The 14,562-nt window shown below is 39.1% G+C and overlaps 1 protein-coding gene across 8 annotated transcripts in view; it reads right to left on the reverse strand.

Moving 5' to 3' along the window:
* Window positions 1-838: 838 nt before the first annotated feature.
* Window positions 839-14,562, reverse strand: part of npnta (nephronectin a) — a 45,072-nt gene continuing 31,348 nt past the window's right edge. For 7 of the 8 annotated variants that reach the window (XM_067496795.1, XM_067496794.1, XM_067496797.1 and 4 more), the window contains 7 exons: window positions 14,328-14,462; window positions 11,969-12,091; window positions 10,253-10,663; window positions 5,510-5,599; window positions 4,181-4,279; window positions 2,418-2,677; window positions 839-2,307 (listed from right to left, as the gene is read on the reverse strand). In XM_067496795.1, coding sequence (XP_067352896.1) covers window positions 2,197-2,307; window positions 2,418-2,677; window positions 4,181-4,279; window positions 5,510-5,599; window positions 10,253-10,663; window positions 11,969-12,091; window positions 14,328-14,462 — 1,229 coding nt within the window. In that variant the 3' untranslated portion in view covers window positions 839-2,196. The remainder of the gene's footprint in view (window positions 2,308-2,417; window positions 2,678-4,180; window positions 4,280-5,509; window positions 5,600-10,252; window positions 10,664-11,968; window positions 12,092-14,327; window positions 14,463-14,562) is intronic. The other variant, XM_067496799.1, reaches the window with a different exon arrangement.

Below are 14,562 nucleotides of genomic sequence, written 5' to 3' on the forward strand. Positions count from 1 at the left end.
ATCATTTTAAATGTCTTTGAGGAAAATGAAACGTGAAATGAAAGCATGTGTCCTTCTGCCTTTTAACAGTCGAAGCAGTTTGCCCTCCATCGGGTTCTCTGCCATCTAAAATGTACATCTTCTTTCTTTCTTTGAACAGATAAAAAAAAAAAAACCATCATGTACTGTACCAACTACCCATGGCAAATTTTCCTTTAATAATGATCCAACAGCTTCAAATAAATTCAGAAGCCCTCATCCTTTAATATTTCAGTTGGTATCAAATCCACCTGGTGCATACACCATCTTGAATAAAGATTTGTTGGCTATATGTCTATCTCAGAATCTGAATGAATTAAGTATTCACGTTTCATAAAAGGAATCTTGAATCTCGAACTTTTATTTTATTTCTATACTTTATTTTCTAATATTAAATTGTGCCAAATAAACCACCCTAGCCTGTAAAGAGTAAACAAACTGATTAGAGAAGAATGTTTGTGAACTGCAGCAGTAATTGGATTTTGTTATGAAACTGGTTCTGTATAACTTCTACCACAATAACACAGACATAAATAAGGGAAACGTTATGGTTTGATGCTTTGATCATTTTACTCAGCCCCAGCAATTTGAGGTTTTGGGGCACCATTATATAGTAGTATATCTATACTGTTTTGTTTGTTCCTTACCAAAATACACTGAGTGTAACTCTGGGATTTACGTAACATAACAAATCCACTTCCAACCTTTAGTAGGGAAAACCTCGACAGAATACCTTTAAAATAAGTTTTTCCAATAGCAATAGCAACAACTGTGTTGCCGCCAGCTACTAGGAAAAGAAATCATGCTGTGTTGCATTACGTATAAGCTAAATGTATTTTATTTACACACTGATCGTGATAAATCTGAATTTGGTGAATGCACCCATGCATACAGAAAACCTTTAAATTCCAGCAGATGCCCTTCATTAATCACACCATACAATGTGCAACTATGTGCTTTGCAAATATTATAGCATACTACATGAACATACACAATCTTGTGCACTTGCACAGACTAGCCACACACTATGCTAGGTTTCCATCTGTATACACACTCTCCTGAATTAAAGAGTTGAAACACCAATTCTTTCAAAGGCCATTCATGAATGAATTTACATAACGTATAAACCACACAACAAATGGGATTGTAGATTTTGAGTATGTACACAGAAATACATTTACAATAATACAATCAGTGAAAGTCTAAAAAGTTGTTATTGTCTTTATAACAAACTGCACTGAAAATAACAAATCACATACTGTATATTAGAAGGTAACTGTTGATTTACTGTTGAAGTGTCCGAAATCTTTCTGTTCAACACGTTTCAAGTATCTAAAACAAAAAGATGGTGGCGTATTTAAACTTTAGGTGACTTCAAGGACAGATCAGAATTGAAAAAATGAAAAACTCGTATGCTAAACAGATCTTTGAAATACTGAGACAAAATCTATGCTGTTTCATTCAAAACTGTAGAGCAGTTCACAGTACCAAATACTCCGATTAGACAACAAAAGCAGGGATAGACTGACTCTCTAGCTGGACTCTGAGTCCTACTTTACATTTACAGTTACATTTGGATTACTCTGGATTTGAACGAAATCATGACAAATACAATTTGTCTTTTACACAATCTATTTTTTTCTCTGCTCCCAAATGTATTTTGCTGCTCCAAACGGTCACAAAGCACAACGTTGGCCATACGTTTTAACATCAACCAAATAAGAAAAGCAATGGGCTCGTACTTTAAAAGGATCAAAGCAAAGAACAAGCAGACTCCTAAGTGAGGGAACGATCCTCTCTCCAGGAAAAAATAAAGTCAATTTGGATCTTTCAGTGGCATAGCTGTAAGGCTGCCACAGACGTGTTAAGTGAAGGACATTTCCATGGTAAGTTAAGTACATGCAGGCTTCAGAGTTACAAGGTGATGGAGTGAGGGTGTGCTGCTGAGATCGGTCCATGAGGTTTGGTTCAGCCTTTTTATTCATGGACAGTTGGGAAAGAGAAACCCACTGTTCTGCAGATGCATAATTTTTCAGCTATTGTTCACAGGATGGCTGGGGGAGTCGGGGAGGGATCGGCAAGAGCCCAGGCAGAGCGAGGGGGGCGTCAAAACAGAGTCAGTTCTCTATGAGAGGATTTTCCCTCTCTTTCTGCCTTTCTCTTTCTCTGTTCTGTCAGTCAGAGTCTTCTCAGATTGTACTCCTCTGTGCAGGAGCCTTTCCTTAGGGTGATGTCGTCCACAGCCATCTCTCCGCTCCTGCCTCGCCCCCTCTCCCCCTTCAGGATCACCTGGTGAAAGACAGCACATTGCACACTAAGGTACTACCACAGAGGAACAATCATCACATCCTAGCTAATAATAAAAAGGTATTTGCTGCTTCAATCTTAAATTTACTTACACTCTCCAGCCCTGTGCCCCATAATGTGATTTGGGTGTGTCTCCAGCCGTTTCCACCTGTTCGGCCCCAGACTGCTGGACTGTACTGCTTTCCCTTCTTCACAAACACTTGCAGCATGCCGACGTGGTGGCCTGCCAGCTTGTGCCGAAATGACAGACACAGATTGCCGTCATTCCAGGGAGGCGTGAGTGGGAGGACCAGCCGTGCCCCTCGCCCAGTTCGCTTGTTTCCCACATCAGGAATGGTGAGGTACCGTCCACCTGGAGAAAATGACAGAGTGACAGAACATTACGGTCATTTTATGAACATAAACAACATTAAGCTGTATTTCTGAAAAAGCAGGAGTAATGTGTCCTTTCATGTCGTGCTGCAATTGCTAGTACACCCTACTATGTGTGACATTATAAATACCTTAATAATATAGCTGCATCAACAACTCAGCTTTCCAAAAACAATGTCCTGCTTTACCTCAAGTCGAACAGTTGTTCAACTTTAGAAACAGTTGCCAGAGTTTTCTTAAATGCATTTTTAATGCTTTGAAAAGTGCAAATGTAGTTTCATTCCATTCACTGTATTTGGGTTGTTTTTTGATACTTTTAAAAGTAGGTACGTATTTAAGCAGGTCTTTCAGTCTGCCACAATACAGGGTATATTTTAGCCTTGGCATCCACCTGTTAAAGTGATGCAATAAGAAAGAAGGAGAAATAGACTTGACCCACTTATGATACTTCACCTCAAAATACAGCCAGTTTGCCAGTGGCAAATTGATTTGGATTTTCTTTTTTTAATTAATTAATGCAGTAGTTAGCATTATAAGAGTTATATCGTTTTAAAAATTTAAAGATGAAAGTGCTTCTGGGTAAAAGCTGATTAATGTTGATGCATTTTGCTTATAAAGCAGATCTGTGTGTGACTGCTGTTAACCACAGGGGAGCAATAAGTATCTGCAGGCCATAAAGGCTTTCGGCATAAGATATATGCAGCTCTCTCCAAATCAGTGCCAACACTTTAAGAGCGTTTGTCAGTGAGGAGCAATGAGTGCTTGTTAGTGACAGTCAAATGAAAAGCATAAATCGATAAACAACAGGTTACATGCTACAAAACACACAGATGTATAAAGACGCATATATATTGAAAAATTCTATTAAATGTTCTGAGCACCTACTGCTGCAAACTAAATTACTTATTGCTGTAAATGATTCTGCAGGTCTGGGTTGAAAATCTTTATTTGCACTTATGTTTGAGCGCAGACTTGGCTGAAGGCCTCGGTCTGAATGTCTGGAAACGCACAGAGAACAAAGCCAGCTGGCGGTGCAAGCCAGATGTAGTTGGTGTCCCTTAAACAGTGCCATTAGACTACGCTGTTAATTCTTCACACAGCCTCTGCTGAGTACACTCAGTGTAATTCCTCCTCATTTAAACCCCATGGAAAACCGTGTTGTGTTCCCATTTAATGTGAGACACACGTTTCACTGATGGGTCGCGTAATCCACTTCTCGTTTGCATCACTTTGTAGAGCAAAGCACTAATCTGCAGAAAAGACAAGCTACTTCCCACAAGTAATTTTCATCTTGACCTGTAATTGAGCAGGAAAAAAAAACAAAAACCAAGACGCTGAGATTGCCTGACTGTGTGTGCGTGCGAGCGTGTGCGTGTCTGTAAAAGCAAACAGCTATACTCATTTTTATTTACCGACTATAAAGTAAACAGTTTTCCTTATTTGAGCCTGTGCAAAATAATTTGACCCCTCGTTATTCAATTACCTGAAGGATCAGGTGTCGTCTCCCAGTGCAGGTCTCCGTCTTTGTCCCTGATCCAACCACAAAGACCGTCATCAAAGGAGCAGCTCAGATACCCAGACTCTGAAGAGAACACATTTTTAGAGAAGTGGAGGACACACACACTCACACATACAAAGGCCTATCTGCTCTCTGTAATGCTTCACAAGAGCCCTGCTGTGTGCCTCTAATTACAAAGGGAGCAAAAAGCCTGTTGAAGCTCTTTCTGATTAACATGATGATACTATAAAAGTGTAAATAGTTCTAATACTGTAAAGCGAGCTGATGCATTGAGGAAAATTCAAGTGGAAACCGAATAAACTGCATAGATTACAAGAGAAAAGGCATGAATCTACGAAATCACAAATATCTGTATGGTTGCATGAGCTGCATGAACTACTGAAATCGGTGTGTGTGTGTGTGTGTGTGTGTGTGTGTGTGTGTGTGTGTGTGTGTGTGTGTGTGTGTGTGTGTGTGTGTGTGTGTGTGTGTGTGTGTGTTTGTGTGCCTCTATATGTAAAGCTTATTGTTTGCATGCTTTGAGGCCCAAATAAAATACATTATAGTTATAATACAAAGTCATAAAACTCAATGACTGATGACTTCTTGTGTAGCAATGATGACTAAAAATAACAGTGAAGGAACAAAGACAAAACAGTTGCGGTATTATCTATCCACTGCCCTACAAAGTGGTTCGAAGACAATAACATTCATCATTTTCCTCTGAAACAGGGTTTATGAAAAACACTTCTCACTTCATTTTCTGAGCCAATGAAAATGCTGTCTCTCTTAACGTGATGCGCTGTGAACTAAAATAAACACTTAACTAAATCATTAGGCAATTTAATCTGCATACCCCTCACATCAATAAATCACGCTGAGGAAATATGACAGATAAAAAAAAGTCTGTCTCTTCATAAAATCTATTTTGTTTTTCATTGTAGGTTTTTTGTTATCGAGTAACATGGAGCTTATGAGGAGAGCACTGATGCACTTCCAAATGATCAATTAATCATTGAAGCAGTCGAGCAATCAAGCAGGCATAATGTGAAAAGTGGAAAAGTCTGGCAGTACGTTCGGGATTGTGAGCCATTATTTAAATGGATGTGGCCAGATGTCATGTGTCACCTCCTGGTGAAAGGCCTATCAAAACACATCTGGTCACCATAATATGTGTGCCTGGGCAACAGTGCTGCTGGAGTTGACTGTCACTTTCATTTTGCCCATAGCAAAATGGGCTCGTCCATCATTGTTTGAGCTCTGCAGTCTGCTATGAGCACAGATGTTGTCGATTGTCAAATGTCCTGTGTTTACCTGGGTCGTCCTTGGCTTCATCTGCCGTGTTGCCGAGCTCAATGTCAAAGTCGATGCCGATGACGGTGTTGTGGCCATGGTTCCGTGGGACTGAGGAGAAAGGTAAAAGACAGGTTTAGATAAAGGATTAACAAAAAGGTATTATATTTGCTCCCTGGCATTTGTCTGCTTGCGGCTACTGTGCAGCTTTGTTTCGATACTCTACAAGGATGAATCAATGTCACAGTTTAGTGCCTGGATATCCAGAGTTAAGCACATTTGCCAACATTGCAGAAATGACTGCAGAGATTACCTGAGGAAACCTGCATCAACACCAGAAGACAAATGTGACTCTAAACAAGGAAAAAGGGGAATAGTTCATCTGATGCAATGTCAGGGCAAATGTTGCTACTACACAGCCTAGAGCTACATAAACTCACATACAGTACACAGGCAGTCTTGAAATAGCCTCTTTCCTTCTCCGATGTGGTCACGCTGCCCAAAATAATATAGGCCAATCTGTCTCATTAAAGGTCAACAGACAACCAAAGGAGCCTGTGTAACAGAAAGGAGGTACATTTATAGTGACACATCTTTTATAGAAGAAGATATTTTTAATTTCTTTAAAATAACAAGTGTCTTCAACAGAGTCTTCTTCATCAAAAAAGGTGTCATGTATGCATCTTAATTTTAAAACATATGTACCATGCCTATTCTTTCTCATATGCTACATATGTGCATTGTCCTAAATTTGAACTTTCCATCCTCCAGGGAGCCTGAGCATTAAAGGGCAACATCATGAAGCTCAGTCACACTAACCCGGAGAATGCAACATAGTCTGTCAGTCGTAGGAATCTGATCTAGGGGGACCACACTCACACCAGGATCTCCAGCAATCCCAGGCATCCAGGTCTCTCCTGGTTTGTGTGTGTGTGTGTGTGTGCTTGTGTGTGTGTTTAAGGAACGTGCCCCCGCCCCAGCAAATGTTTGCATCTGGTCATAGAGCAAATATTTAAAGAGTAAATATGGCAATATGCCATTTAAAAGAGAAGTATTTTTAATAAGGACAGCTGTGGCAATGTGTACCTTTCAATTTTTTATATTAAAAGTCCACTTTAAGAAAATCTCAAAATATTTTATCATAACACGAAAAGAAAAGATAAAGTAAAGTAGAGTTAGTTTAATAAATATCTGCGGGTGTGTCATAGTCATTGTACTGTATATGATGATATGACATTTATTATCCCAGCACAATGGAAATTAATAGAATATGTGCTGCTCAAACATTTAAAAAATATGGACTATGTCTATCACTGTCATTTGATCAATAACTTTTTTCACTAGAAGGTAGTTTTTCACAGCAAGGTCAGAGGATTATACACAGCAACTATGATGCTGTTTGTGTACAGACAAATTGCTTGACTGTTTTCATAGTATTCTTTTAGGGCTTTGAACATCACATAATAAATTCCATTCACATTCACGTTTTTTTAGGTGCAGACATAAATCTCAAATATGTCAAAACCTCAGCCCAAAGGAACTTTAGAAAAAGACTCTGTGCATGGCTATTACCACCGGGGGTAGGTTGGAAGTGACCCTGTAAAAATGTATTTGTTCGACAACTTCTGATTTATTTCATTCTATACAGCATGTTGCTACATTAGTTGACCTTGTCGTTTCCTCTTTTGTGTGGTTTACTGCTCAAGAGGGATTTCCCAAGTTCTGCCAAAAAATGTTGAGCAAACACAATCTTAACCAATCAATAAACAACTTACCTCCCATCGTCTCTTTAGGTTTAGAAACAACAGCAATATTTTACCATTTTCATTTTTTTTTCATTTGCTGTGTGACTACCGTACCTTTATCTTTGTTCATACCATGTTAATCCATCATATATCACTGGCACAGGGTGAAAGTTTTGTATCTCCAAAATTTCAGCTTTTATGGAACTTAAAATAACATAATTGTAATATAAATGAATTTTTGACAAAGAGGAAAAGTTTGCATTCTGGGAAATGTGCTTATTTGGTAGCTGAGAGTTTGATGAGAATACCAATAATACTTTCATAGCTATATTTTAAAGTTGGCGGGAGGCAATTAGTTTTAGCTTAGGATACAGACTATGCAGCTGGAAACAGCGAATGTCATTACACAAGGTAAAAAAATAAAGCTTGCTAGTAAACAGCATGTCTTTAACCTGCACACAAACAGAAATGTAAAAATGGCATTTGTTTTAGCTTTTACACTAATTTACATTCTCTATACAGTGACTTCCTATAGTTTTGTCATCACTAGGTTGCCAGGAAACTGGTGGAGACACTGCACAGAAAAACTAAGGGGCTGAAAACCCCTCCTGCTGTTTAAAAAACAAACAAACAGAAAAAAAAAATCACTTTTTTTCTGTTTGTGTAAAGTTTAAAGTTTATGAGCTTACGATGCTAATTAGTGAGCTTTAGATGTGGTGGTGGGTGTATTTTTGAACTTTGGTGGGACGCAGAATATTGTTTCCCTGCAGCTTTATGCAAAAGTTTATGCTAAGTTACTCACCTCTTAGCTCTAGATTCATATTAGACATGAAGGTGGCATCAACCCCATCTAATCCTTGGTGAAAAAGTGAGTACTTTGGATATATCCATATTTTTTTGGATATTTTGCAAAGTATTAAAATATTCCTATTACTATTCCTGAACTGAAAACAGGTTGGAGGTACAAGGTTTTCCTTTGACAGTGATCACAGTGATGACGGTACAGGACAGAGGCCCAGCAGAGGTATTCTGCATGCCGTGAGGCTTTTATTTAAATTATTCCTGTTTCTGTTGAATTATTTCAGTAATCGCTCAGCAGCCGTTCTCCTCCCCGCCTCTCTCAGCTTACTCAAACAATCTCCAAGCTCTGATTTCTAGAAGTACTTTGTCGTGGTGTGAACTATTAGATTGCTGTCTCCCTCAAGCAGTGCAGGCAGGTGTTAATGTAATTTCTCAACCCCTTCCTTTTTCTAATTATGTGATGCCATCTGGAAAGGTGAGTGGGAACTGCAGTATCTCACCTATTATCCTGCGCTTTGCTGTTGCATCTCACTATACACCTATTTGTCAAAGGACATTACTGTTATTGTTCTAGTGAAGTGCTGTGTCTACAAGTGAGCACGATGCCAAAAATCAGCAGGCAGAGACATCTACCTACACTATTTTCAAATACGAGTTGATGCAATTTAAATTACTGGTGCATTGGTAATAAATATTTTAATATATTGTACAGCTAACACACACATGACTGCAGAAAGGGTGCTCATCTGTACATATGGCTGTGTATCACAGTGTGAAACATATTGAACCTAAACCTACTGCGTGTCTGAATAATTCCTGTTTGATCTGTTAGAGAGAAAATGGCAAAAACCTACATTTGAGTAACAAAATAGAAAATTGAGGTGGCATTATTTTATATATATGTTTTTATCAATAAATATAATGGAAAAAGAAAAAGCCAAAAAAAAAATCAGTTAGCCCATCTCTTAATATGTTCCAACTTATCTATTGCTAAATGTGTTTCAAACTTATCAGTTCACCGTTTTCAAAAAGGTACATGCACTTTAACAAGGTGAGAAGAATGCAGCAGATGATTGCAGTGATTACTTTCTTTGTTACAGCAAAAAGAAACAAATATCTCTCGCCGCTACAGTATTTTGAATTTGTTTCTGTAATGTCAAACTAAAAAAAGGCTAATGATGCCTTTTGAATGTAATTGGTGGTGAAGATGCCTGCTTGGCAGAGAGGACGATCTGACATGGATAAGCAGTCTGGTTGAACAACACGATGTGCTTTTTTAGTGGAGCCAAAAAGATAATTACAGTACCTTAAGAGACTTTAACACTAAGGTACGGTTTAAAAAGTGGATACAGTTTGCTTCATATATGTATCGACCTTAATTGTCACGTTGTGTGTTAGGGTGTAAAAACTACTTGTAAGCATTAATATACAATGCTCCCATTGCTTTATATTTAGTTAGATAAAGTGTGTGCATAAGGGAGCAAACCATGAACTGCTCAGAGAAGTCAGATCCATATTTTCATACGTTGGATTAAATGCGTAGAATAATATGTATGATCTGTCAGGTAAACATCACTCCTGAATCCTCAGAGTGTGACATGTCTCATAATACACACAGTCTTTGAGCGTTCAGATGAAGAAATATGCAAATTCACTGCAGTTTGGACTGCGGAGGTTTGGCAGGGAGTTGAGGAAAATTAATGAAGAGACAAATAAGGCCCTTTTAAAGTCAAAGTCTGTAAACATGGAAATAAAACAAAAGGCTCACCGCATTAACAACATCAACACAGAGATTATAACCTACTAATGCAAAATGTTTTTATGTATTCTGAGCAGTTAGAGCTGCGGTTATCCATATTTTTAGACTGTATGTGTAATTTAAAACGTGCCACTGCTACGGATGCTACGGAGGTGATAATGTTGCTCTGTGACTCTTGGATGGTAAAAGACAGTTGGTCACTAGAAAATTTATCGTGATATGGTTTGTGTATACAGCTTTGCTCAAATCCTTGTTTTAGTCCTTGTAACAAGGTCTTGCATTGCTAAATGCTAATTTACCAAATAAAACTTGTTAATGTGTGAATAAACCTTTGATTTAGAATGTAAAACTGTGTGTGCCTAAAATGGTGTAAAGGTGTAAATGGGTATATTTTCTACAAAAATGAAAAAAGCTGTTAAATAAGAGTGAGACTAAGAAAGATAATAATCTAGCTCTTACTATGGACATCCCCTCTCTGTTTGGTGACCTCCTTCTGGATGCTGTTGTCTACAGGGGTGATTGGTGGTGGTGTGGGTGGGAGTCTGGTGGGAGGTACAGGCCTTGTTGGGATGTGGGGCTTCTGTGTGGGTACAGGTGGCTTCCTGGTGGGGACCAAGGGCTTCCGGGTGGGAGCGGACGGCTTGCTGGGTGGTGGGGTGACCCTCTTTGGAGGCAGAAGCTCTTTAGTTGTGGTTGTAGTAGTCGTGGTGGCAGCCGTTGATCTGGGGATAATTGGGAAGATTCTCTTTGGAGTCACTGGCGGGCGAATGGTGGTAGTGGTCCTCTTCTGATCCAAGTCTGGTATGTGGTTGTGATGATTTGGAGGCAGTTTGCCTGGTCTCGGGGGGTCAATAACCACCTTAGGAATGGCTGAAATAATAAAAGAATGCAGATGGAGCAAGGAAATATGAGCAATTAAGAGTTAATGACGCACAGAATTGCAGACTAACTGCAATGATTAGCCCAACTTTTGCAGAGGAGGGCTTTATTTCATCTACTGAGACTTCTACTGATATCTATTAACTAAATGTTATCATCCTAAAACAAATTGGGTGTCTCAAATCTCAGTGAAGCAAATCCTCATTCTTGCAAAAGAACCCCATAAAATCAAAATGCTGCAAGTTCTACTGGGGCTTTTTAAAAGACAATTCTGGACATATTTTCCTCAATGGGACATTTAAAGGGGAGAAAAAGGGATGGGTTTATGGGTGTGGTTTATTGGGTTTAAAGTGTGCCACAAACTGAGCCACACAGGCATGTGGCATTCAAATGAATGTTTGCTTTTGATAAATTGATGGTGCTTTCTGACAGTGTACTGTTTTCCAGTCACATGCCTGTAATGATTAGAAATTCTTCGTGTGTTTATAGCCGGAGGCCCCACGGCATCTGGCTAAAGCTGCTCTGTGCATGTGGACTGATCGCTGAATTCAAACAGGCCGCAGTGCCCTGCAGATCACCCTCGCTCTGCTGATGTCATCAAAGTTGCATCTCCTTCTCCTTGCTCCCCCACCCAACACATTGTGCACATCAGGAGCAGAGACAGACACCAGGGGGTTGGTGTGTTCTGGTGGTGGGGGGCTTCATGAGGGGCTTTGTGAGTGAGGAATTAGAGTGGACAAAGGCAAGGGGTTTGAACTCGGTTATTGCATTCTCAGGTTGCACGCCACTTTGATAGGTGATACACAAATAGGATATTTTGACTTGACTCCCAGAACACTCGTGGCTCTCACGCTTTGGGCAGATACAGGGAGAAGTATTACCAGCGCACAATGCCAGGGGGCATCCGCTCTGCTCTGTGGACTTTTACACCAGTTGTGTCAGTTAAATGATTAAATAACTGTGGAAAATACATGACGAGACAAATGATCTGTGTTTACACAAATGTTTTACATTTGATGGTGACTCTTTTTGTGCTAAATAAAAAAGGCCAAATATCAAACATCGGTTCACTCTGGGTACATGCGCTAAAGAAACAGGGTGATTCAAGAAATGACAGACAGTCATTACAATGAATGGAATTTCATGTCCACCTCTGTGCTTGCAAGGCTATTCCTCCCTCTTTTTTGGCTTTTCTACCTTTTTGAAAAACACAGGCAAAGAAAATAAAAACGTGAGGCCCCTTTTCCTCTTAGCAAGAGTGAACATCGGGGCTGAGGTTTTGTTCTCAGTTCTTACGTTTGCAGTCGTGGCCCATCCCCCTGTAGCCTTCCTTGCATTTGCACTTGTATGAGCCCGGCGTGTTGTAGCAGGTGGCAAAGCTGCTGCAGTGGCTTTGACCTAAAGAGCACTCATCCACATCTGAAAGATAATGGAAACTTAACATTTAGCTTCTGGGTGCAAGTGTACAAACCTACAGACAAAGATTCATTTTTTCACATTCACTTAGAGGAGAGCTCAAAATGTCTAAAGCTAAATCATTATGAGAGACAGCTGCAAAGATCCAGGGTAATGTAGATTTGTCTAGAATCATAATTGCATATTGTAAATATTAGTCACATGCATGTCAGCTAAATGCTTCCTATTGTTCAGCTCCAATAGTCACATGAGCACAGGGTGCTGCTGCTGCTGGTGGTGGTGATGGAGAGTGCATGCCTTCTTTAGTGTGCAATAACCTTTCAGTTTTATGGTTCGGTTCTTTTAACTTTCCGCCAACGAGTTTCAATCAACAACATGACCAACAGGCATATCAAGTGTTTTCTGTGATCAGAGGACCCCAGATTTGCGTCATCTAATCCAAAAGCTCCTCGCATCTAATCCCACAGGTTTAACCACCAAAAACAGAACTGTAAACAAATAACACAAGCTAAATGACAGATTATACAAGTGAACATTTATTGATGTGGATCAACTATCTTTTCCTAAAAACATGATGTGCATAGACTATAACAGTGAAGGAGACACAGCTGAAATATCTGTGTTTTCTCCCTGTCCTGATGTAACACTTGGAGTTAAATAAGAGGAAACATCTGACTGATGTGGGCGTGCAAAACCTCTTTTGGAGTTTTTTACTTTGGTTATAAGCACTCCATTCCCTGTAGTGTACGTCGTTCTTTGTTGGTTGCAACGTTCCTGACCTTGACCTAGAGAAAACTAATTCAAATTTTAGACGGCAGGCATTCATAAGTATTTAATAACATTAAACTGAACAAGCAGTTTAATTTAGTTTTGTAGTGGTTTGGTGAAATTATTTGAATCATAAGTAGTTTGAAGAGTTTCTGGTTCCTCATTTTTTGCACAGAATAAAACTGAATCATACATGAAATAAAACACAAAGATAGGGCACTGGGATGTTTATAAAACCTCAATGTAAATGAACTACAATGCAGGTAAAAGTTCTGTATTTAAAATGAAGTGGTTGGAGTGGTGAAGATGTTACCAGAAAAAACATTAAATGATATTTGTTTAATAGTTTCATAATTAAAAATACTTTAGTTTAACATTGCTATTATGATTCATTATTTTTAGAATAACAAGTAAGCAGCAAATTAATGTTGCTGCTAATTTAAACAGTTTAAACTTGCATACTGCTGCTAGATAAGTGTAAAAAAATGCATGATATTTTGTAATCTAATAATAATGTTTAATAATATGTTTTTATGTAAACCATTAAATGCCAGTTACAAAATTAACGTAGCTGCATAAGATAAATAAACATAGGAGCTGCCCTGCCCTTTGTTAGACACATCTCTTCATCTCACTCAGTGCACTCTTCAAGTGCAAATCAAATGCTGGGATTCTCTCAGCTTTTTTACTTGGAGTCACTGTTGAGCTCTGTACAGGTGAGACAACAGGTCATTGTAACAGAACCCATGTTAACGTCCAAAATATTGTGTCTTTAAAAGCATTTGCATTAACGTGCTATTGCTTTAACATTGGCAGCCCTAAGGTTTACCCATATTACCATAATCCAGTTTTAATGTACCTGTTTTTGTTTAAAACAAAAAGCCCATTTGCATTTGGCCTTTATGTGTGTAGTTTGCGTGTTCTCATTGTACTTGTGTGGGTTTATGCGGGTACTAATGTTTTCCCCTCTCAGACCAAGGATGTGCACATAGGATAACTTCCCATCATTGCGTGTAAGAATGGTCTGCCTCTATGTGCGGCCCTGTGGTGACCTGTCCAAGGTGTAACCTGTATTTTGCCCAGTGACAACAAGTTCTAGCACCAGATAACGAATGGATGGAGAAACACAAATTTTAGAAGACAGGTTTAAGTGGATGGAGGAGAGTATGTGAAAAAAATTCCTGCTTGGCACGATTGACAAAGTGCATCCCAGCTTGCAGAGTGCCCACGCTGATGCACTCACCATGAGAATAATACCACCAGGTGGATTAATGGTGATCTGTGTAAATTTAATTCAAATGCAACAAATGCAAGGAACAAATGCAATTCTTGCATTTGTTCCTTTTTTTAACTTGCTCCCTGATTTTGCAATACCAGCATCACTAAACAACAGTCAAAACTACTCCTCAGCACATCTGTGACTACTGTACATTTTAAGCTTTATAACCCTGCAGACACCTTGTGACAGTACCTATGCATTGGTATTTTCCATTGATGTATTGCAGGTCAAACCCTTCGTGGCACTTGCAGATGTAGCTACCAAAGGTGTTGACGCATTTCCTAAACCTGGGACACACTGCCAGCCCTGCTGCGCACTCATCTACATCTGAAAAAATAAAAAATACAGGTTATTACACACAAGGAGATATTCAAATATTACATATAATGTATTCATCATATTTCAGCTAAAGTTGCCATTTTGAATT

This window comes from Channa argus, chromosome 3 (genome assembly GCF_033026475.1).
Source record: "Channa argus isolate prfri chromosome 3, Channa argus male v1.0, whole genome shotgun sequence".
NCBI lineage: Eukaryota > Metazoa > Chordata > Actinopteri > Anabantiformes > Channidae > Channa > Channa argus.